Below are 23,308 nucleotides of genomic sequence, written 5' to 3'. Positions count from 1 at the left end.
TAAGAGTTTATTGGAGGGAGATATGCTGTACCCTGACAGTGGGAGCAGTGACAAAGGAATCTTGCCCATCCACTCAGAAGGGGAACTTACATACTGCCATACTAGTGTCTGTTGTAACGTGGATGTGTAACCGATGTGATTCTGCAATCTGTATATGGGATAAAAATGGGAGTTCATAACCCACTTGAATCAAATGTATGAAATATGTCAAGAGCTTTGTAATGTTTTGAACAACTAATAATAAAAAAATAGAAAAAAAGAAGGGGAACTTAGCTTATATGTGCTTCTAAGTTATTTGCCTTTGGTGGGCTTTTTTCTTTTCTGTTAAACAAAGAGTGATTGACAGATTCCTGTGTCTTGCCTATAATGTTTATTCTGCATGTCCCAGAAAGCTTGTTCCTGGTTTACATTAGATGTATGAGATGCAAATAACATGTATGGTGCCTCAAACAGGGGCTTTCCCTATTGGGATATTCTAGAGCAATCTTGGATCTAAGTGCATGCTCCTCGGGATGGTCAGGCAATCATTTTGAAAAAAAAAAAAATGGATCTTGCTGTTTACACTTTGGGAAAGTTAGCTTCTTTGATCATGCAATGAAGCACGATGAGAGGGAGCTCTTAAACCTCATGTCAATTCTGCTGATAGAGGTGAGGTGGGACATAAGACAATAGTTTATTGGAGGCAGATATACTGTACCCTGACAGTGGGAGCAGTGACTCATTTCCCACACTAAACTGAGAGGTATATAAAAGGAAGTAATGAGAACTGAAAGTATCCACACAGCCCACTGTTCACATAAACCAGAGTTTATATGCCACTGGTTACATTAACATAACTATACTAATGCAGGAATCTCTTACCCAGGAAAGTAAAGTTCCCCAAAACTTCATTGTTCATTTCACCAGCTGCAGGAAAGGCCCATCACTCCACAAACAAAAGTGTCAAGTGACATTTTTTCACCCCAACATTCTTTCAAACTTGTGTTTCAAAAGCTGCATCTTCATTACAGAAACACTTGTGCTACATGTCCTCTTCAACATGTGGATGCTTAGAAAGTTGACCTCATAGAAGTGGAGAGGAGAACAGAGGTCAGCAGAGGCTGAGAGGAGAAGAAGGGAAGGTGACAGACAGAAGGTGGATATTGGCCACCAAAATACAGTTAGATAGAAGGGATACATTCCAGAGTACTATAACAGACTAGGGTGAGTATAGTTAACAATTGGCTGTGTATTTCAGAATTATTAGCAGATAGATTTTGAAACTTTCCCATACAAAGAATGGATAAATCATTGCGGTGAAGGAAATGCTATTTACCCTGATTTGATTATTACACATGATATACATACATACTGAAATATCATGTTATATCCCATAAACACACAAATAATAAGGGTCAATTACAAATAAATTAAAAACTCTGAGCTTCCCTGTGTCCAACAACCTTGAATCATTACATCACAATTCCTTCCCAATCCCAAACCCTTAAAAGATCCCCTCCTATGCTAGACTTCAAAATCCAAATGAATATCCTTTAAGCCTTTCCATCTCTTTGGTGCCACTTCCTCTGCTGAGGTACTCTGCTCCCTTATAGCACTGAGTGAAAACTTCAGCTTTGGCATATGCTACAAGTCATTGGGCTAATATTGGAGGATGATGCTCATCTGTATATGATGAGGTAGCCATTACTGCTGTATACCATGTGACAGTAGCCTTAACCTAGATGCTAAGACCAATATCTATGTATATTTCTGAATATCCTGGCTGAATGATGACAGATATAGTCAGAAATTTAAATGTACACATTTTACTCTCCTCAAAGACAACAAATCTGAATGCATTTATTATCTCAGTGTGGGAAAAAGACATTGAAATGATGAACCCCCTCCCACACACACACACACACACACACACACACACACAAGAAAAGAAGGAAAAGACAAAGCAGCAGCAACAGCAAGGAAAGAACTTTCTGTTCAAAATACATACAAAGATACATATGAAGGCCAGGCACTACAGCACATGTCTACAAACTTAGTGACAAAGGAGGCTAAGTCCAGAAAACTTCACTTTTCCAGGCCAGCTTTGCAACTTCCACGAACCCCTGTGACAAAAGGAAATATAAAAAGTGATGAGGATATTTCAGTGGTAGAGTGCCCCCATGTTCAATCTCTAGCAGGGTCAATTAAAAAAAAGAAAGAAAGCAAGAAAAAGAGGGCTGGAGTCCCAGCTAAGTGGTAGAGCACTTGCCTAGCACATGTGAGGCACTGGGTTTGATCCTCAGCACCACATAAAAATAAATAAAATATTGTGTCCATCTACAACTAAAAATAATGAAAAATAAAATAAAAAATGCGTATTAAAGCAAATCCCCAAAAAACAAATGCCAAATGTTTTCTCTGATAGAAGGAGGCTAATTCATAGTGGGGTAGGGAGCGGGGTCATGGGAGGAATAGACAAACTTTAGATAGGGCAGAGGGTTGGGAGGGGAAGGGAGGGAGCAGGGGATTAGCAAGGATGGTAGAATGTGATGGTCATCATTATCCAAAGTACATGTATGAAGACACAAATTGGTGTCAACATACTTTATATACAACTAGAGATATGAAAAATTGCGCTGTATATGTGTAATAAGAATTGTAATGAATTCTGCTGTCATTTATGTTTTAAAACTCAATAAAAAGAAAAAGAAAAGAAAAAGAATGAAAGAAAAAAAGAAGAAGACTTGATGATAAGGACCACTCAGGTTCCAAGTCTGACCTGAAAAGAAAGAAAGAAAGAAATACATATTAAGTTCCTTATTAAGTATTCCTTTTAAAGTGGGCCTTTCTGAAATACATCTTGTCCTAAAGATAAGCTAGCACTTTCTAATCTCAAAGTAGAAAAAGTAAGATCCAGCAAGGGAAACAAAATTTTTTTAAAAAAAGGTGTTGGGTGGTGGTTGCGTCAGAGTCACATTCTGCAAGACAGAATGTCTCTGCTGAGGCTGGAAAAAGCCCAGCCCCCCACTCAGGGAGCCTGACTCAGTGCGCATGCTCCCTGCTGTGTGTCAGTTACTGCACATGCGCTCTACTGCCTTCCTAGTGTTCCTAGAGCTATGCCAAGGCTGGTGGTGTCTTTCTTCTTTGGGTAGTATTCATTCTTTCTTGCTGATTGTAAGCAGGTGAGTCCTTAGGTCAGACTTGTAGAATTATGAGGAGGCACCAGCTGGCTTCCAGCACTGGAAGTGGGAGGGACCTGGAGGTCGTCATCCTTTTCAAAGGTGACACCATCTCCATGGGCATTTGCTATCCTGAAAGGGGCTGGGAAGACTTAGGTGGACTGTGGTGAGGTTGGCTACCTTTATAGCTGGGAGGAATGTTGGAGGTGGTGATGAAGTTATTGGAATCCTGGAGGTGTCTTCCAGACCCATAGGACACATTCCCAAGTCCCAAGTGGGGACTCTGGCGGGCAGCAGGTTGGGAAGTGAGGAATGGGCATGGAAACATGGGCACAATGTGGGATTGTGACTGCATCCCTTAGATGTGCAGAGCACCAGTGGGTGGCATAACTAGTGATCTTTATCTCAATATCTCACCTGTGCTCTCAATGGTACCAAAACGCCCATAAAGGCTTTGGGAGGGAATTAAGGAGAGTGTGCCTTCAAGAAAATTGTTATTTTAGGGACTAATGGACCTAGTTGTTGGGAGTGTGTCATAAGCAGTAGCCTCTTGAATTTTAATTCTCCAGGAGTATTTTCCTACATGTCTCCATGATGGGAAATCCACTTGTCCAAATGAACCTCATCCAAAATGTAGGATGTTGCCCTGTGCCTTAAGGCAATTTCTCTGCCAGCCTGGACAAAATAAAGGCTCTGCAAAACACTGGGGAAGAATGCAGAGATGCAATTATCCTGGGATTTACTTTGGAGAATAATTCTACATTTTAGAAAATTGGGCATTAACTCAGGGCTTTGGAAATAGTCACCTATGCCATCATATTAAATGTGTATTTCAAATCACATTATGTAGCTTTCAGTGTGAAATATGAAAAGACAAGGAAGACCAAACCCAAAATCTAGAGAGACAAAAGATGAACAAGAATCTTCTCAGCCTGCTGAGGCTGTGGTCGTGAGTGCTTTCATATTTGATGTTTTCTATTAACAGAAGCTCGTTTTTGAGAAATGTTGTTGATATTACAGCTAGACGGGTAATATATTTCCATGATGGTAAGGGATGATGGTTGGTGTCATAAAGGAGACTTTGATCCAGGAGGAGTCTGTTCTGCTGTGGCCTGGATGGATGCTCTTACATTCAAAGGAACTATGAGTGATGATTTCCTTCTGATGCTTACAATAGATCCCATGCATCCATGTCCATGTATATTCAAATCCCTTATAAAGTCACTGCAGTTAACTCCTGTGGGAATAACCTCAGCATGAGAAGACTAGCTTTGTTAACAAAAAGAAAAAAAAAAAGAATAAGAAGCTAGGCCTGACAGCACACACCTGTAATTCCAGTGACTTGGGAGGCTGAGGCAGGAGGATTGCAATTTGATGGCCAGCCTCAGCAAATTAGAGAGACCCTGTCTCAAAAATAAACAGGACCAGAGCGATAGCTCAGCGGAAAGCATACTCCATTACCAAAAGTAAATAGGTAGGTAAATAAATAAATACAGCAGAATCAGGTTGAAAAATGGTTTTTAGCCTTCATGTAGTTTGATATATATATCAATACCTTATGCATTTTTAAGTTGGTATTTGTATTATCAATAAAATTTTGTTTTGTTGATGTCAATACAAGTTTAGATTTTATTTCTGTTTAGATTTACACACATCTTCCAATAGGCTCAGCAGTCTGGTAATGAACCATCTGAAGAAGAGGAACCTCCAAGGGAAGGTCAGGATATGGCACCTGATCAGGAGAGAGGAAGTGGAGGACAGCCTGAAGCTCAAGGTGATGGGAAGGGCAAGAAAAACACCTGTGGGTAAGGTGCATGTGTGAATCATGACAGTAACACTGGAAAAGGATACAAGCATTTCTTGAAAGTTGATTAGGAAAGTGGAGAGCAGAGTTGGCAGGTTTGTACTTTTCCTTGCTATAAAGATTGTTGCTGTTTCCTTGGAGGCTTACTCTGTGTCTTAGAAGCCTTGCTATCCAGGGCTGGCTCTGCATTAGTAATTCCAAGGAAATGTTACTCCTAAGATTGTACATGATTTCTTAGTCATTGAATTAAAACTGGAAGCACCTTCTTACACTATCATGTGTAGGGAATCCCAAGTTAACATATCTAACATAATAACATAACAATAGCATAATGAAGCTTGTGTAGATGGGTATGTTAACTCATTTCCTGCTTTCAAAAACCAGGGCATAGATGTAGAGACTGATCAAGGAACATTTGCCTGGTGGAGACAGAGCCTTATCAACATAACATTTAGTATTTTCTCATGATCTATCCTTTTGTAAGAAAAAGTGAAGGGTTTTGCTTAAAATGCTTAATTCTTGGATATCTGTAGTGTCAAATCCCTCAGTACTGCGCTATAAAGGGATGAACAGTTGAAAGAGCAAGTCAATGAATGATAACCACTCTTTCTTTGATTAATGTTGTTTTACTGTATGATTGGTAAAAGCTGGATAATTCAATATACTGGCATACAGGTTGCTATACTAGTCTGTATGTAAGTACCTTTGATGGGTATTTGGATACTTTTAGGATTAGAAACAAAAATATCCAATGTTTCTATAGGTATTTATTCGTTGCATCCATGGGAGAAAGTCAGAAGTCTTCCATCTTGCTGATGTCACTCAAGAACATTTTCTTTTTTTTTTTTTTTACTAATATCATTTAATAGTCCCAGTAATTCTTTTTTATTTTCACCTTTTCTTTTTTAAGGGGCTGGCCTGGAAGTTAATCTCCTGGAACTGCTTCAGCCAAAGACTGGAGGTAAAAAAGGGGATGGTCTTGATGTCAGGGGGGAGTTTGTAACCAGTCTGGAACCCACTCTGGTACCAGAAGCAGGTATGTGATCCATGATGTTGCAAAATTATGTAGATTTGTTTTCCACAATATTTTGTCTTCATTAATGTAGAGATAACATTCCTACTACATTAAAAACACATTTCACACATACAGGTTCTTAAGCAAAGTGGTTAGACCTCAGATACCTGACTTTCACTTACAAAGACAAGCTAGGTCTAAACCATCAAGTAAGAAAGCAATTTCCAACTTTGAAGTATATGTCTCTTTAGCAACCAGTAGCGATTTTCAGATTGGTTTCATTACTTTTCTTTTTAACTCATACAGAATGTGGTTGAAATATCAGTTCCTACAAAACATGCTGATGTACTGAATAGACTCTCATACCAGACCTAACAAAATTGATGGGAATCTGAATGAATCCTTAACTTCTAAATTGATCCTTTTTGCACTTATGAAAAATAGTGAATTCAAATCATATATTAAAATCATCTCAACTGCTGATTATTGCACCCTCTGGTTCTGTTGGATAGAATGGGGAGGTGGTCTTTTTTTCATGATTCAGTTATCTTGAAATTTGCGTTTGAATGAAATTACACCATATGAATAGAGATTTCACTGCTTCTAAGCAAATGAGCATCCACTCTGCCTGACGTTTCCCTTTTTTAAAATTCTGTTTGGAGATCTGAATGTCTGTTCTCAGAGTCTGTCATATTCTGAATTAGATGTCTATTAGTAAATAATGGCATTTTCAGTCCTTCCCCCAATGAAGCCTGAAATGACAGAATAATAACAAGAGAACAGGCAGTCTAGTTTCTATTTCTGTGGCTCATGATACAGGAAGAATGAAAGGCGATCAGAGAGGGTCAAGGTAATTGTGAGGAAGATGCCTATGCTATACAAATACTTGTCCCCTTCTCATACTTGATGAAGTGATATTTCTGTTTCTTCTTCCATTCCTCCCTCTCTTCCTTCTTTTCTTCTATTCTACAACTGAATAAGATTTTTTTTTCTGTGTAGTACTGGGGATTAAAACCAAGATGCTCTACCACTGAGCTACAGCTCTGTCCTTTTTTATTTTTTATTATGAGACAAAGTCTCCCTAAACTGCCCAGGGTGGCTTTGAACTTGTGGTTCTCCTACCTCAGCCTCCAAATAGCTGCAAATACGTGTATGTGTCACCTTCCCTGATCACAAATTTATTCAGTTCACAAATATAAATATTCATTAGCACCTACTGCACAGAGCAGCCCGAATCCTTGCAAGGAATAGTGAAGGTGAGTCAGACATAAATCCTGCACTTAAGAGCCATGAAGTATAGGAAGGAAGGTCAGGCAGGAAAAAGAGTGAAAAACACCACAGGAATGACCCTGGTGAAGCTACAAGGAGGCAAAATAATTTCCAGCTTCAAAGGAAGAATTGGTTTTCTGACTGGAAGACTTCTGGCCTTTTATCTCTCTTTGATTCACTACAATGCAGACTTTTTAAAATTATAATTATCTGTGTCTATGACTTGTACAAAATAATGGGTTATGATTTGGCAGTTTCAAATGTGCATATAATGTAATTTTTCTACTGTGACAATGGACATTATATTATACCATCTTGTCTACCCATACCATATATTATATAGTACATGTTTTTACCTTGAGATGTTACTGGATAAATGTTGAAGTTCAAACACCATGGAGTATTGCTTTCTTTGTAGTCCACTTAAGTATGATTTATAAATGTGTTTTCCAAGTGGATGACCATAAGTTATGAGGGCTTCTGAATTTAATGAAGCACTTTGTATCAAGGGAAGAAATTACACTAGTTTTCTAAATGCTTTTCCTATGCAATGCTAAACCTTCCTATTTGACTATTTATGGTAGAAAATTGTTTTCTGACCACTTCCAGAAACCTAATGAACATGATTATAACACAGTCTTAGGAATATCATACTTTAAACGAATATGATGTTAAGATAAATGTCAAAGTATGTGATCATGCTATATACAAATATATGTAAGAGCAACAGGATAAACCTAATGGAAAGGAAAAGGGGTACTTAATGAAAGACCTGTATGAATGATAAAAGGAGCCAGTAATCCAACTAATAAATGACAAGATTGCTGGTGATCAAGGTCACAATTCAGATTTCATAATGTAAAAGACAGTGGAAAAATCCCAACAAGGAAAATGAGCAGGATACTAACAGATAGCAAATATATCATGTAATTTAAAGGGAATACATTCTTAAATTCTGATATTTTAAATATATGAATGAAATTGCTATGACACAAGAGCACACATTATTTAGGACACTCCAGTAGTACATGAATCTAAACATCACTAATATCTAGAAAAGCTGTTGCCATTCCAAAGCAATTATTAGATATAAATGTTTCCTTTTGAATTTATCTTACTCTCCCTCTCCCTCTCTTTCTCCAGTTTTCCTTTGTTTTCATTTAGTTTTTGATTGCCATACTATGAGACATGGCATATACCTTCTTCTCATTTGAATGTTAAAACTAATGGTCAGAGCTGAAAACTAATGTGACCATATAATTTATTTTTACAAAGTAGAGTGCTTTTGAATGTAAAAAAAAAGAGGTGCTATTCATATTCATGGATGTAGTATAGGTGAAAAATAAAGAATCATGGTCACCATCTTAGAAATCATCCAGGGGTAATCTAGCCAAAACCAACAGTTTTCCACAGACAAATGAAATACTTAAATTCCCTTTCACATCATGTATCCAGTTCCAAATGTGATATTAACTGTATATCCAAATTATTATTTCTATCTAAAACATTTTAATTATACTTTTTTTCTTAATTCATTTTATTTTTTGTGTTGCATAGATTTTTAGTAAAAATGTTCCAGATTTTTACTCTCTACTTAAAATTATCTTTGCTTTTGAAGATGAATTTATGTTTTATTAACTGTTTTTAAAAGTCAGTCTCTTGATTTTCTGTACCATTAGAAAGTATGGTGTGTTATAAGAATAGTGATAACATCCAAGACTATAAGTCTCTCTTCAAGGTCTCCACAGAGGTGTAACTGAATGTAAGCCAAACAGTGACACGCACGGATCTTGATTTGGTCTGTGTTACAGAACCAAATTTCTGGTGTTATTGATATGTTTTTAATACCCCATAAATCGAGTTCTGCTGATAATGTCCCCAACTGTTATGCTTATATTACAGGTGAAGGGCCACCTGAGGTATAAATGAAGACAAAGTGAAAACACTGCAGGCTGTTGTTGTATTGGATATTTGACTTCCAATTCTCCCAATAAAATTACAAATTTCTCTAAAGAGGTCTCACTTGCCTTGGCTTTTTCCTAGGTATTTGATACCATTGAAAACTGTATCAGTTTTGAAATTTTAAGTTCAAAGCAGAATGTACCACTGCTGGTGTGTACGCATGTCAGGGTCGTATGTTGATTTTCTTTCTGACAACCATGCTAGATATGCTTATTCCACATTTATCTCTCGGTCCTGTTTGATTTTCAGCATATGCCATCATATCATCTTTGAATACTGACAACCTATTTCTGCTATTTTGAACATTATCTTTTTCTGTATTACAACTCTGGAAAGACCCAACCCAGTCCCATGTTGAATATGTTGCATATTTGGTATTCTTCTCTTGTGCCTGATAGAAAGCGGGAAATTCAGATGTCTCACCATGCTGTCTGCTATTTGTATAGGTACACTTCATCAGCAGGCGTGCGGTTTCCAGCTGCTCAGTCGCAGGGGCAATGGGCTGGCTGTCGCTGGTGGGCGGGCGATCTCTAGCCACCCAGACACAGGGGCAATGGGCTGGCTGTCGCAGGCGGGCGTGCGGTCTCCAGCCACCCAGTCGCAGGGGTAATGGGCCGGCTGTTGCTGGTAGGCGGGCAATCTCTAGCTGCCCAGACGCGCAGTGGGTCAAAGGCGGGGGGAGGACTCCAGCCACCCAGTCTCGCGGGCAGCGGGTGGAGTTTATCCAGCTGCCCAGTCGCGAGGGCCTGGCCTCTATTCCCCTGGTTTCTCCTGCTAGTCCTGGTTTCTCCTGCTAGACTAGTTTTCCCCTGAGTGATGCCTCTCGGCAGTTCAAACTGTACTCTGGGCCTGCCGTTTGTTGGGTGTGGAGGGTGGCTATTGAAAACCCCCCGGCACTCTATTGTTTTGATTTTTTCAGCTTGCCCCTCCCCCCGCGCTGGCAATACAGGTTTCGTTTTCCCTGCTGATGGGAGGGGGAGTTGAAGGTCGGGTGTCTCTAGTTCTCCCCGCGTCTTTATGCAGGCTTGCTCTGATAATCCCTCCCCTGGAGAGCCTAGGAGAGATTTTTTGCCAATTCCCCGCTGTATGGGAGAGGAGCTGAGTAACACGCACCTGTTTTATTGTTGCAATCTGTGGGAGAGTGGCAGTGGTTACTTCAGCTCTCCAAGATGGTGGCCGCTGGTTTCCTTGGTGGAGTTTCTGTTGTGGGGGATAGAGCTGTCCCGCTTCCTTCCCCGTCTGAAATCCCGAACTCAGCCCGGGGCTCCGTGAGTGCTCAGGCGTCAGGATTCCACAGAATCTGCAGGAATCTCCCTGCTTGCTGGTCGCTTCTCTGCGGCTCCCCGCTGTCTGTAGCCGCGGGGTGTGCCGCGCGGATCAGTCAGCCCGGATCTCCGGTTGCACAGTTGGCTAGTGTATGAGACTCAATTACCGGACCTCGGTGCTGGAAATCCTTCCTCTAGGTTTCGGTGCACCCCCATTTTGCTGTAAGTTCCTAACAAGATAGTTTTTTGTTGTTCTAACTCGTTATTCACCCGCGCAGTGGGGACCGAGAGATAAATGTGGAATAAGCATATCTAGCATGGTTGTCAGAAAGAAAATCAACATACGACCCTGACATGCGTACACACCAGCAGTGGTACATTCTGCTTTGAACTTAAAATTTCAAAACTGATACAGTTTTCAATGGTATCAAATACCTAGGAAAAAGCCAAGGCAAGTGAGACCTCTTTAGAGAAATTTGTAATTTTATTGGGAGAATTGGAAGTCAAATATCCAATACAACAACAGCCTGCAGTGTTTTCACTTTGTCTTCATTTATACCTCAGGTGGCCCTTCACCTGTAATATAAGCATAACAGTTGGGGACATTATCAGCAGAACTCGATTTATGGGGTATTAAAAACATATCAATAACACCAGAAATTTGGTTCTGTAACACAGACCAAATCAAGATCCGTGCGTGTCACTGTTTGGCTTACATTCAGTTACACCTCTGTGGAGACCTTGAAGAGAGACTTATAGTCTTGGATGTTATCACTATTCTTATAACACACCATACTTTCTAATGGTACAGAAAATCAAGAGACTGACTTTTAAAAACAGTTAATAAAACATAAATTCATCTTCAAAAGCAAAGATAATTTTAAGTAGAGAGTAAAAATCTGGAACATTTTTACTAAAAATCTATGCAACACAAAAAATAAAATGAATTAAGAAAAAAAGTATAATTAAAATGTTTTAGATAGAAATAATAATTTGGATATACAGTTAATATCACATTTGGAACTGGATACATGATGTGAAAGGGAATTTAAGTATTTCATTTGTCTGTGGAAAACTGTTGGTTTTGGCTAGATTACCCCTGGATGATTTCTAAGATGGTGACCATGATTCTTTATTTTTCACCTATACTACATCCATGAATATGAATAGCACCTCTTTTTTTTTACATTCAAAAGCACTCTACTTTGTAAAAATAAATTATATGGTCACATTAGTTTTCAGCTCTGACCATTAGTTTTAACATTCAAATGAGAAGAAGGTATATGCCATGTCTCATAGTATGGCAATCAAAAACTAAATGAAAACAAAGGAAAACTGGAGAAAGAGAGGGAGAGGGAGAGTAAGATAAATTCAAAAGGAAACATTTATATCTAATAATTGCTTTGGAATGGCAACAGCTTTTCTAGATATTAGTGATGTTTAGATTCATGTACTACTGGAGTGTCCTAAATAATGTGTGCTCTTGTGTCATAGCAATTTCATTCATATATTTAAAATATCAGAATTTAAGAATGTATTCCCTTTAAATTACATGATATATTTGCTATCTGTTAGTATCCTGCTCATTTTCCTTGTTGGGATTTTTCCACTGTCTTTTACATTATGAAATCTGAATTGTGACCTTGATCACCAGCAATCTTGTCATTTATTAGTTGGATTACTGGCTCCTTTTATCATTCATACAGGTCTTTCATTAAGTACCCCTTTTCCTTTCCATTAGGTTTATCCTGTTGCTCTTACATATATTTGTATATAGCATGATCACATACTTTGACATTTATCTTAACATCATATTCGTTTAAAGTATGATATTCCTAAGACTGTGTTATAATCATGTTCATTAGGTTTCTGGAAGTGGTCAGAAAACAATTTTCTACCATAAATAGTCAAATAGGAAGGTTTAGCATTGCATAGGAAAAGCATTTAGAAAACTAGTGTAATTTCTTCCCTTGATACAAAGTGCTTCATTAAATTCAGAAGCCCTCATAACTTATGGTCATCCACTTGGAAAACACATTTATAAATCATACTTAAGTGGACTACAAAGAAAGCAATACTCCATGGTGTTTGAACTTCAACATTTATCCAGTAACATCTCAAGGTAAAAACATGTACTATATAATATATGGTATGGGTAGACAAGATGGTATAATATAATGTCCATTGTCACAGTAGAAAAATTACATTATATGCACATTTGAAACTGCCAAATCATAACCCATTATTTTGTACAAGTCATAGACACAGATAATTATAATTTTAAAAAGTCTGCATTGTAGTGAATCAAAGAGAGATAAAAGGCCAGAAGTCTTCCAGTCAGAAAACCAATTCTTCCTTTGAAGCTGGAAATTATTTTGCCTCCTTGTAGCTTCACCAGGGTCATTCCTGTGGTGTTTTTCACTCTTTTTCCTGCCTGACCTTCCTTCCTATACTTCATGGCTCTTAAGTGCAGGATTTATGTCTGACTCACCTTCACTATTCCTTGCAAGGATTCGGGCTGCTCTGTGCAGTAGGTGCTAATGAATATTTATATTTGTGAACTGAATAAATTTGTGATCAGGGAAGGTGACACATACACGTATTTGCAGCTATTTGGAGGCTGAGGTAGGAGAACCACAAGTTCAAAGCCACCCTGGGCAGTTTAGGGAGACTTTGTCTCATAATAAAAAATAAAAAAGGACAGAGCTGTAGCTCAGTGGTAGAGCATCTTGGTTTTAATCCCCAGTACTACACAGAAAAAAAAATCTTATTCAGTTGTAGAATAGAAGAAAAGAAGGAAGAGAGGGAGGAATGGAAGAAGAAACAGAAATATCACTTCATCAAGTATGAGAAGGGGACAAGTATTTGTATAGCATAGGCATCTTCCTCACAATTACCTTGACCCTCTCTGATCGCCTTTCATTCTTCCTGTATCATGAGCCACAGAAATAGAAACTAGACTGCCTGTTCTCTTGTTATTATTCTGTCATTTCAGGCTTCATTGGGGGAAGGACTGAAAATGCCATTATTTACTAATAGACATCTAATTCAGAATATGACAGACTCTGAGAACAGACATTCAGATCTCCAAACAGAATTTTAAAAAAGGGAAACGTCAGGCAGAGTGGATGCTCATTTGCTTAGAAGCAGTGAAATCTCTATTCATATGGTGTAATTTCATTCAAACGCAAATTTCAAGATAACTGAATCATGAAAAAAAGACCACCTCCCCATTCTATCCAACAGAACCAGAGGGTGCAATAATCAGCAGTTGAGATGATTTTAATATATGATTTGAATTCACTATTTTTCATAAGTGCAAAAAGGATCAATTTAGAAGTTAAGGATTCATTCAGATTCCCATCAATTTTGTTAGGTCTGGTATGAGAGTCTATTCAGTACATCAGCATGTTTTGTAGGAACTGATATTTCAACCACATTCTGTATGAGTTAAAAAGAAAAGTAATGAAACCAATCTGAAAATCGCTACTGGTTGCTAAAGAGACATATACTTCAAAGTTGGAAATTGCTTTCTTACTTGATGGTTTAGACCTAGCTTGTCTTTGTAAGTGAAAGTCAGGTATCTGAGGTCTAACCACTTTGCTTAAGAACCTGTATGTGTGAAATGTGTTTTTAATGTAGTAGGAATGTTATCTCTACATTAATGAAGACAAAATATTGTGGAAAACAAATCTACATAATTTTGCAACATCATGGATCACATACCTGCTTCTGGTACCAGAGTGGGTTCCAGACTGGTTACAAACTCCCCCCTGACATCAAGACCATCCCCTTTTTTACCTCCAGTCTTTGGCTGAAGCAGTTCCAGGAGATTAACTTCCAGGCCAGCCCCTTAAAAAAGAAAAGGTGAAAATAAAAAAGAATTACTGGGACTATTAAATGATATTAGTAAAAAAAAAAAAAAAGAAAATGTTCTTGAGTGACATCAGCAAGATGGAAGACTTCTGACTTTCTCCCATGGATGCAACGAATAAATACCTATAGAAACATTGGATATTTTTGTTTCTAATCCTAAAAGTATCCAAATACCCATCAAAGGTACTTACATACAGACTAGTATAGCAACCTGTATGCCAGTATATTGAATTATCCAGCTTTTACCAATCATACAGTAAAACAACATTAATCAAAGAAAGAGTGGTTATCATTCATTGACTTGCTCTTTCAACTGTTCATCCCTTTATAGCGCAGTACTGAGGGATTTGACACTACAGATATCCAAGAATTAAGCATTTTAAGCAAAACCCTTCACTTTTTCTTACAAAAGGATAGATCATGAGAAAATACTAAATGTTATGTTGATAAGGCTCTGTCTCCACCAGGCAAATGTTCCTTGATCAGTCTCTACATCTATGCCCTGGTTTTTGAAAGCAGGAAATGAGTTAACATACCCATCTACACAAGCTTCATTATGCTATTGTTATGTTATTATGTTAGATATGTTAACTTGGGATTCCCTACACATGATAGTGTAAGAAGGTGCTTCCAGTTTTAATTCAATGACTAAGAAATCATGTACAATCTTAGGAGTAACATTTCCTTGGAATTACTAATGCAGAGCCAGCCCTGGATAGCAAGGCTTCTAAGACACAGAGTAAGCCTCCAAGGAAACAGCAACAATCTTTATAGCAAGGAAAAGTACAAACCTGCCAACTCTGCTCTCCACTTTCCTAATCAACTTTCAAGAAATGCTTGTATCCTTTTCCAGTGTTACTGTCATGATTCACACATGCACCTTACCCACAGGTGTTTTTCTTGCCCTTCCCATCACCTTGAGCTTCAGGCTGTCCTCCACTTCCTCTCTCCTGATCAGGTGCCATATCCTGACCTTCCCTTGGAGGTTCCTCTTCTTCAGATGGTTCATTACCAGACTGCTGAGCCTATTGGAAGATGTGTGTAAATCTAAACAGAAATAAAATCTAAACTTGTATTGACATCAACAAAACAAAATTTTATTGATAATACAAATACCAACTTAAAAATGCATAAGGTATTGATATATATATCAAACTACATGAAGGCTAAAAACCATTTTTCAACCTGATTCTGCTGTATTTATTTATTTACCTACCTATTTACTTTTGGTAATGGAGTATGCTTTCCGCTGAGCTATCGCTCTGGTCCTGTTTATTTTTGAGACAGGGTCTCTCTAATTTGCTGAGGCTGGCCATCAAATTGCAATCCTCCTGCCTCAGCCTCCCAAGTCACTGGAATTACAGGTGTGTGCTGTCAGGCCTAGCTTCTTATTCTTTTTTTTTTTCTTTTTGTTAACAAAGCTAGTCTTCTCATGCTGAGGTTATTCCCACAGGAGTTAACTGCAGTGACTTTATAAGGGATTTGAATATACATGGACATGGATGCATGGGATCTATTGTAAGCATCAGAAGGAAATCATCACTCATAGTTCCTTTGAATGTAAGAGCATCCATCCAGGCCACAGCAGAACAGACTCCTCCTGGATCAAAGTCTCCTTTATGACACCAACCATCATCCCTTACCATCATGGAAATATATTACCCGTCTAGCTGTAATATCAACAACATTTCTCAAAAACGAGCTTCTGTTAATAGAAAACATCAAATATGAAAGCACTCACGACCACAGCCTCAGCAGGCTGAGAAGATTCTTGTTCATCTTTTGTCTCTCTAGATTTTGGGTTTGGTCTTCCTTGTCTTTTCATATTTCACACTGAAAGCTACATAATGTGATTTGAAATACACATTTAATATGATGGCATAGGTGACTATTTCCAAAGCCCTGAGTTAATGCCCAATTTTCTAAAATGTAGAATTATTCTCCAAAGTAAATCCCAGGATAATTGCATCTCTGCATTCTTCCCCAGTGTTTTGCAGAGCCTTTATTTTGTCCAGGCTGGCAGAGAAATTGCCTTAAGGCACAGGGCAACATCCTACATTTTGGATGAGGTTCATTTGGACAAGTGGATTTCCCATCATGGAGACATGTAGGAAAATACTCCTGGAGAATTAAAATTCAAGAGGCTACTGCTTATGACACACTCCCAACAACTAGGTCCATTAGTCCCTAAAATAACAATTTTCTTGAAGGCACACTCTCCTTAATTCCCTCCCAAAGCCTTTATGGGCGTTTTGGTACCATTGAGAGCACAGGTGAGATATTGAGATAAAGATCACTAGTTATGCCACCCACTGGTGCTCTGCACATCTAAGGGATGCAGTCACAATCCCACATTGTGCCCATGTTTCCATGCCCATTCCTCACTTCCCAACCTGCTGCCCGCCAGAGTCCCCACTTGGGACTTGGGAATGTGTCCTATGGGTCTGGAAGACACCTCCAGGATTCCAATAACTTCATCACCACCTCCAACATTCCTCCCAGCTATAAAGGTAGCCAACCTCACCACAGTCCACCTAAGTCTTCCCAGCCCCTTTCAGGATAGCAAATGCCCATGGAGATGGTGTCACCTTTGAAAAGGATGACGACCTCCAGGTCCCTCCCACTTCCAGTGCTGGAAGCCAGCTGGTGCCTCCTCATAATTCTACAAGTCTGACCTAAGGACTCACCTGCTTACAATCAGCAAGAAAGAATGAATACTACCCAAAGAAGAAAGACACCACCAGCCTTGGCATAGCTCTAGGAACACTAGGAAGGCAGTAGAGCGCATGTGCAGTAACTGACACACAGCAGGGAGCATGCGCACTGAGTCAGGCTCCCTGAGTGGGGGGCTGGGCTTTTTCCAGCCTCAGCAGAGACATTCTGTCTTGCAGAATGTGACTCTGACGCAACCACCACCCAACACCTTTTTTTAAAAAAATTTTGTTTCCCTTGCTGGATCTTACTTTTTCTACTTTGAGATTAGAAAGTGCTAGCTTATCTTTAGGACAAGATGTATTTCAGAAAGGCCCACTTTAAAAGGAATACTTAATAAGGAACTTAATATGTATTTCTTTCTTTCTTTCTTTTCAGGTCAGACTTGGAACCTGAGTGGTCCTTATCATCAAGTCTTCTTCTTTTTTTCTTTCATTCTTTTTCTTTTCTTTTTCTTTTTATTGAGTTTTAAAACATAAATGACAGCAGAATTCATTACAATTCTTATTACACATATACAGCGCAATTTTTCATATCTCTAGTTGTATATAAAGTATGTTGACACCAATTTGTGTCTTCATACATGTACTTTGGATAATGATGACCATCACATTCTACCATCCTTGCTAATCCCCTGCTCCCTCCCTTCCCCTCCCAACCCTCTGCCCTATCTAAAGTTTGTCTATTCCTCCCATGACCCCGCTCCCTACCCCACTATGAATTAGCCTCCTTCTATCAGAGAAAACATTTGGCATTTGTTTTTTGGGGATTTGCTTTAATACGCATTTTTTATTTTATTTTTCATTATTTTTAGTTGTAGATGGACACAATATTTTATTTATTTTTATGTGGTGCTGAGGATCAAACCCAGTGCCTCACATGTGCTAGGCAAGTGCTCTACCACTTAGCTGGGACTCCAGCCCTCTTTTTCTTGCTTTCTTTCTTTTTTTTAATTGACCCTGCTAGAGATTGAACATGGGGGCACTCTACCACTGAAATATCCTCATCACTTTTTATATTTCCTTTTGTCACAGGGGTTCGTGGAAGTTGCAAAGCTGGCCTGGAAAAGTGAAGTTTTCTGGACTTAGCCTCCTTTGTCACTAAGTTTGTAGACATGTGCTGTAGTGCCTGGCCTTCATATGTATCTTTGTATGTATTTTGAACAGAAAGTTCTTTCCTTGCTGTTGCTGCTGCTTTGTCTTTTCCTTCTTTTCTTGTGTGTGTGTGTGTGTGTGTGTGTGTGTGTGTGGGAGGGGGTTCATCATTTCAATGTCTTTTTCCCACACTGAGATAATAAATGCATTCAGATTTGTTGTCTTTGAGGAGAGTAAAATGTGTACATTTAAATTTCTGACTATATCTGTCATCATTCAGCCAGGATATTCAGAAATATACATAGATATTGGTCTTAGCATCTAGGTTAAGGCTACTGTCACATGGTATACAGCAGTAATGGCTACCTCATCATATACAGATGAGCATCATCCTCCAATATTAGCCCAATGACTTGTAGCATATGCCAAAGCTGAAGTTTTCACTCAGTGCTATAAGGGAGCAGAGTACCTCAGCAGAGGAAGTGGCACCAAAGAGATGGAAAGGCTTAAAGGATATTCATTTGGATTTTGAAGTCTAGCATAGGAGGGGATCTTTTAAGGGTTTGGGATTGGGAAGGAATTGTGATGTAATGATTCAAGGTTGTTGGACACAGGGAAGCTCAGAGTTTTTAATTTATTTGTAATTGACCCTTATTATTTGTGTGTTTATGGGATATAACATGATATTTCAGTATGTATGTATATCATGTGTAATAATCAAATCAGGGTAAATAGCATTTCCTTCACCGCAATGATTTATCCATTCTTTGTATGGGAAAGTTTCAAAATCTATCTGCTAATAATTCTGAAATACACAGCCAATTGTTAACTATACTCACCCTAGTCTGTTATAGTACTCTGGAATGTATCCCTTCTATCTAACTGTATTTTGGTGGCCAATATCCACCTTCTGTCTGTCACCTTCCCTTCTTCTCCTCTCAGCCTCTGCTGACCTCTGTTCTCCTCTCCACTTCTATGAGGTCAACTTTCTAAGCATCCACATGTTGAAGAGGACATGTAGCACAAGTGTTTCTGTAATGAAGATGCAGCTTTTGAAACACAAGTTTGAAAGAATGTTGGGGTGAAAAAATGTCACTTGACACTTTTGTTTGTGGAGTGATGGGCCTTTCCTGCAGCTGGTGAAATGAACAATGAAGTTTTGGGGAACTTTACTTTCCTGGGTAAGAGATTCCTGCATTAGTATAGTTATGTTAATGTAACCAGTGGCATATAAACTCTGGTTTATGTGAACAGTGGGCTGTGTGGATACTTTCAGTTCTCATTACTTCCTTTTATATACCTCTCAGTTTAGTGTGGGAAATGAGTCACTGCTCCCACTGTCAGGGTACAGTATATCTGCCTCCAATAAACTATTGTCTTATGTCCCACCTCACCTCTATCAGCAGAATTGACATGAGGTTTAAGAGCTCCCTCTCATCGTGCTTCATTGCATGATCAAAGAAGCTAACTTTCCCAAAGTGTAAACAGCAAGATCCATTTTTTTTTTTTTCAAAATGATTGCCTGACCATCCCGAGGAGCATGCACTTAGATCCAAGATTGCTCTAGAATATCCCAATAGGGAAAGCCCCTGTTTGAGGCACCATACATGTTATTTGCATCTCATACATCTAATGTAAACCAGGAACAAGCTTTCTGGGACATGCAGAATAAACATTATAGGCAAGACACAGGAATCTGTCAATCACTCTTTGTTTAACAGAAAAGAAAAAAGCCCACCAAAGGCAAATAACTTAGAAGCACATATAAGCTAAGTTCCCCTTCTTTTTTTCTATTTTTTTATTATTAGTTGTTCAAAACATTACAAAGCTCTTGACATATTTCATACATTTGATTCAAGTGGGTTATGAACTCCCATTTTTATCCCATATACAGATTGCAGAATCACATCGGTTACACATCCACGTTACAACAGACACTAGTATGGCAGTATGTAAGTTCCCCTTCTGAGTGGATGGGCAAGATTCCTTTGTCACTGCTCCCACTGTCAGGGTACAGCATATCTCCCTCCAATAAACTCTTAACTACTTTCTGTTATCTTGATGAATTCTTCTCATGCTTTCCATCTCATCCCTTTCCTGCACTGGGCATCTTCTGAACGTCCCATGACAGAAAATAGTTCATGAAAGGTAAAGAGAAGAAGGGGACCCTGATTAGCAGAAAGCTTTCTGTTAGTAAGTTAGGATACAGTGTTGCAGTGGCTTCTATACCTTCCATGTGACTGGGCTTCTCTTAAGAAATATACTGAGCAGAAAGAAGAAATTTCTCAGTCTTTGTCTTTCCTTAATCAGTACCATGAATAGGCATATGGTTCTGTAAAATTTTAAAAATTATACACACACACACACACACACATATACCCCACACACAATGAGAGCAGTCATTATCTCATTATCTCATGACAATATTTAGCTTATCTTTTATCTTGTTTGGTCATTCTCAGCAAGGTATTATCATTACCAATGTTTATTCCTTTTTTTTCCATTCTTCATTCTAGTTTTTAATGTAGTACACTGCAAAGCACTCAACCAATGGGAGATGCTAAGTCCCAGATTTAGACTTTCAACAAGCAGCTACTTAGCAAATAGTCAAATATTTGCTATCAGATAGCTGGAGGTTGTGCGTCCTGAGGATTTGTGTTTGATGAGCTGTGAATGGCTTTATGGCAGCTTATAAGGGCAGGCTTCAACTGATGCCCATCTCTAGCTTCCTGTCTCCATTATTGTGAGAGATTATCCCTGAACAACCAGAAGTGTTCGAAGGACTGTAATTAGATTTGGATGTGAAAAGTTGTGAAACAGTTCTGGTGAAACATTGGAAACAGCAAAATGTATGGAATACCTTGTAGAGACAAGAATTTCCTGATGCATGATCCTAAGGACTCTCTCAAGGATGTTAAGTCAGGATTGTGGGCAGGAATCCATGGCAGCACCTCTACCGGAGGTATGCCTCAATTCCTCACATGACCAATATTCCCCATCTTCTAGGCAAGGATTCTATACACAAATTTAGCTTAACATAGGACCCAGGGATGCAGGAAGGTCAGAAAATGTCTACAGATTCTGGGTCACTGTCAAAAGAGTGCTGTAATCCACACCACCTAATCTCATACTGGTGTCTGATATTTATTCATCTATTCCCTACCATGTTAAATACAATTCTCATGAATTAGGAGCACACTAAGATGACGGAGGTACCCTCAGTACAGCAGAGTAATGCATGACATTAACGTACACTTCAGCCCAAGCACAGCCTCCATATGATGCTGAGAACACAAGAAACCACCTGTCAGCCCTTTTGCCTGTCAGTTCCTGTCTCTCCATGTGATGCTTACCATGTTCAAGACAGACACTACTATCTGCAGATAAATCTTACAGGAAGTATTGGGGATTATGTTTTGTGGCAACCCTGCAGGACCCATATCAAGGATAGCCTTTTAGTGTGAAAACACTTGAGTGCAAAGGAGGACTACAAAATTGGGTTTTCATGTGTATGTAAGAATAATTTTATAGCCCAATATATTCACCATTGAGGGTGTCCATGATCCATTATACTGTTTTCCAATGTGTAGATTCTAATCAATTTTGTAAATCTTAAAACAGAATATATTATGAAGTAGAATATATATGGAAATCTTTTACATTCTTCTTATGTTGACCAATATAAATAAAAATATATGCATCATAAAAGAACATTTATCTGTAAAGTTACAAGTGAATATTTACCCAAATGAAACACATCATTTATATTTAAAGAGTTTTTTCATGTAGCTTCTGAAGAAATTTCAAAATGCAGAGTCTTAGAAAATAAAAACATCTCATCAAGGGGTAATGTATAAAATAGCCAATTTCACTATACCATTTGACTGATATCCAGGGAATATCAAAAGTTTCCTAAAAAGATCAAATGTTTGTTCATTTGATAGAGAAAATTTTATCTCAATGTCTCAATGCTTGCTTTTTCATTTTTAAATTAGTGGAATTTCTAATAATGTTCCTATAGTTTTGTGATTTGAACTTTAGTGATGGGAGCTGATTTTCATCTTAATTTTGTTTATTTATCCTTTTATTTTCATGATGATTTAAAGTGTTTCTCTTCAAAATTTCATTGAGAGTATGTGTATAAAAAATTACCCATTAGTTTTATTGTATGAGGAATATTTTCCCCAAGTATATATTTTCCAAGGATTTTGATGAGTTTTAAATTTTTTCTCTCTTTTAAAAAATTTAACTGTTTAATAGCAATTGCATATATTGATGGGGTACAATGTGCCATTTTGTTATATGTATGTGATTAAAGAAATAAGGAGATCATAAAAGAAATGGTAGACAAATAACCAATTGTTTACTTTGGAGTGTTCAATTTGTGGATGATTTTTATTTTATTCTTCCATATTTTATAATTTTCTGTACAGAGCATCCATTGCTTTTTTACTCAGAAAAGAAACAGACATTATTTTACATCAAAAGGCAACATTAGGAGGTTTTCAAGATGGAGGAATAGAGGGGGTTGCTTTCCTGGCTGTTCTGTGGAGTGAAACCAAAAAAGAAGACAGGCAGCTTCTCAGCAATTTGAGTGAACAAAAAAGTGGAGGAACTTTACTGGAATTTAAAACTGAACATTCAAAGCAGGTCCTGAACTCAAGAAATAGGATATAATAAAATAAGGAAGAAATCCCCAGTGGCACAGCCATTGCCAGGGCCAGGCCAGGAGCACCAGCCAGAATGGTCCCTCCATGAGCACAGTGGAGGGATAAGGGAATTAAAGGAACTCAAATTTTTTAGAGGATCTAGGTGTGTTTAGAGATCAAGGACATTGTCCAGCAAACCTGAAAGATTTGTATAATATCTGTATGTGGGAAAAGGAGCCACCGTCTCTCCAGGTGGCCTGTGGAAGACAAAGGAAAGAACCATTTTGCAGCAACTCTGCAGGGTTTGGCAGTTGAGGGGCCCAATTCCTGGCAAACCTGAGTTAGGCCTGAAATACAGGCCCAGTAATCACATACTGCATGGCATAGAGTGTGCTCAAGTGACCAGGAGAAAATCAAACATGTAGAGTCATGGAAATCCACCCAGTTCTACACCTCCCTCTCCAATCTGACTGCTTATAGGACCCTGCTGGGAGAGATGCATCT

At 38.5% G+C, this 23,308-nt stretch overlaps 2 protein-coding genes and 2 long non-coding RNA genes across 4 annotated transcripts; 2 read left to right on the top strand and 2 right to left on the bottom strand.

The window, feature by feature from the left end:
• Nucleotides 1–791: 791 nt before the first annotated feature.
• LOC124077599 (uncharacterized) lies at nucleotides 792–10,389 on the bottom strand. The gene is made up of 2 exons (XR_006846677.2): nucleotides 9,632–10,389; nucleotides 792–2,102 (listed from the first exon to the last, which is right to left on the bottom strand). It is a non-coding gene; the product is annotated as an uncharacterized LOC124077599 (long non-coding RNA).
• LOC124077598 (P antigen family member 3-like) lies at nucleotides 3,093–9,259 on the top strand. The gene is made up of 5 exons (XM_046422043.2): nucleotides 3,093–3,161; nucleotides 4,009–4,107; nucleotides 4,824–4,932; nucleotides 5,873–5,998; nucleotides 9,149–9,259. The coding sequence occupies exons 2-5, from the start codon at nucleotides 4,024–4,026 to the stop codon at nucleotides 9,169–9,171; spliced, it is 342 nt and encodes a 113-aa protein (XP_046277999.1). The 5' UTR covers nucleotides 3,093–3,161; nucleotides 4,009–4,023; the 3' UTR covers nucleotides 9,172–9,259.
• A 190-nt stretch (nucleotides 10,390–10,579) lies between the features above and the next one.
• On the top strand, nucleotides 10,580–22,510 carry LOC124077597 (uncharacterized). The gene is made up of 2 exons (XR_006846675.2): nucleotides 10,580–10,695; nucleotides 18,096–22,510. It is a non-coding gene; the product is annotated as an uncharacterized LOC124077597 (long non-coding RNA).
• Nucleotides 10,939–17,105, bottom strand: LOC124077596 (P antigen family member 3-like). The gene is made up of 5 exons (XM_046422042.2): nucleotides 17,037–17,105; nucleotides 16,091–16,189; nucleotides 15,266–15,374; nucleotides 14,200–14,325; nucleotides 10,939–11,049 (listed from the first exon to the last, which is right to left on the bottom strand). Exons 2-5 carry the CDS (start codon nucleotides 16,172–16,174, stop codon nucleotides 11,027–11,029), a joined length of 342 nt encoding a protein of 113 aa, XP_046277998.1. The 5' UTR covers nucleotides 16,175–16,189; nucleotides 17,037–17,105; the 3' UTR covers nucleotides 10,939–11,026.
• Nucleotides 22,511–23,308: the final 798 nt, after the last annotated feature.

Source organism: Marmota monax, unplaced genomic scaffold, assembly GCF_021218885.2.
Source record: "Marmota monax isolate L192 unplaced genomic scaffold, Marmota_monax_Labrador192_F-V1.1 WCK01_AAM20220418_F8-fsc01382, whole genome shotgun sequence".
Classification (NCBI taxonomy): domain Eukaryota; kingdom Metazoa; phylum Chordata; class Mammalia; order Rodentia; family Sciuridae; genus Marmota; species Marmota monax.
The sequence above is the reverse complement of the archived record's forward strand: the minus strand, read 5'-3'. Positions and strand labels throughout refer to the sequence as shown.

Excerpts from the sequence above, each read along its gene's own strand:
- LOC124077598 (XM_046422043.2), top strand. The coding sequence starts at position 4,024 with ATGAAAAGACAAGGAAGACCAAACCCAAAATCTAGAGAGACAAAAGAT. Across the intron at positions 4,933-5,872 it reads AGGACAGCCTGAAGCTCAAG|GGGCTGGCCTGGAAGTTAAT; the intron begins GTGATGGGAAGG and ends TTCTTTTTTAAG. Across the intron at positions 5,999-9,148 it reads CACTCTGGTACCAGAAGCAG|GTGAAGGGCCACCTGAGGTA; the intron begins GTATGTGATCCA and ends CTTATATTACAG.
- LOC124077596 (XM_046422042.2), bottom strand. The coding sequence starts at position 16,174 with ATGAAAAGACAAGGAAGACCAAACCCAAAATCTAGAGAGACAAAAGAT. Across the intron at positions 14,326-15,265 it reads AGGACAGCCTGAAGCTCAAG|GGGCTGGCCTGGAAGTTAAT; the intron begins GTGATGGGAAGG and ends TTCTTTTTTAAG. Across the intron at positions 11,050-14,199 it reads CACTCTGGTACCAGAAGCAG|GTGAAGGGCCACCTGAGGTA; the intron begins GTATGTGATCCA and ends CTTATATTACAG.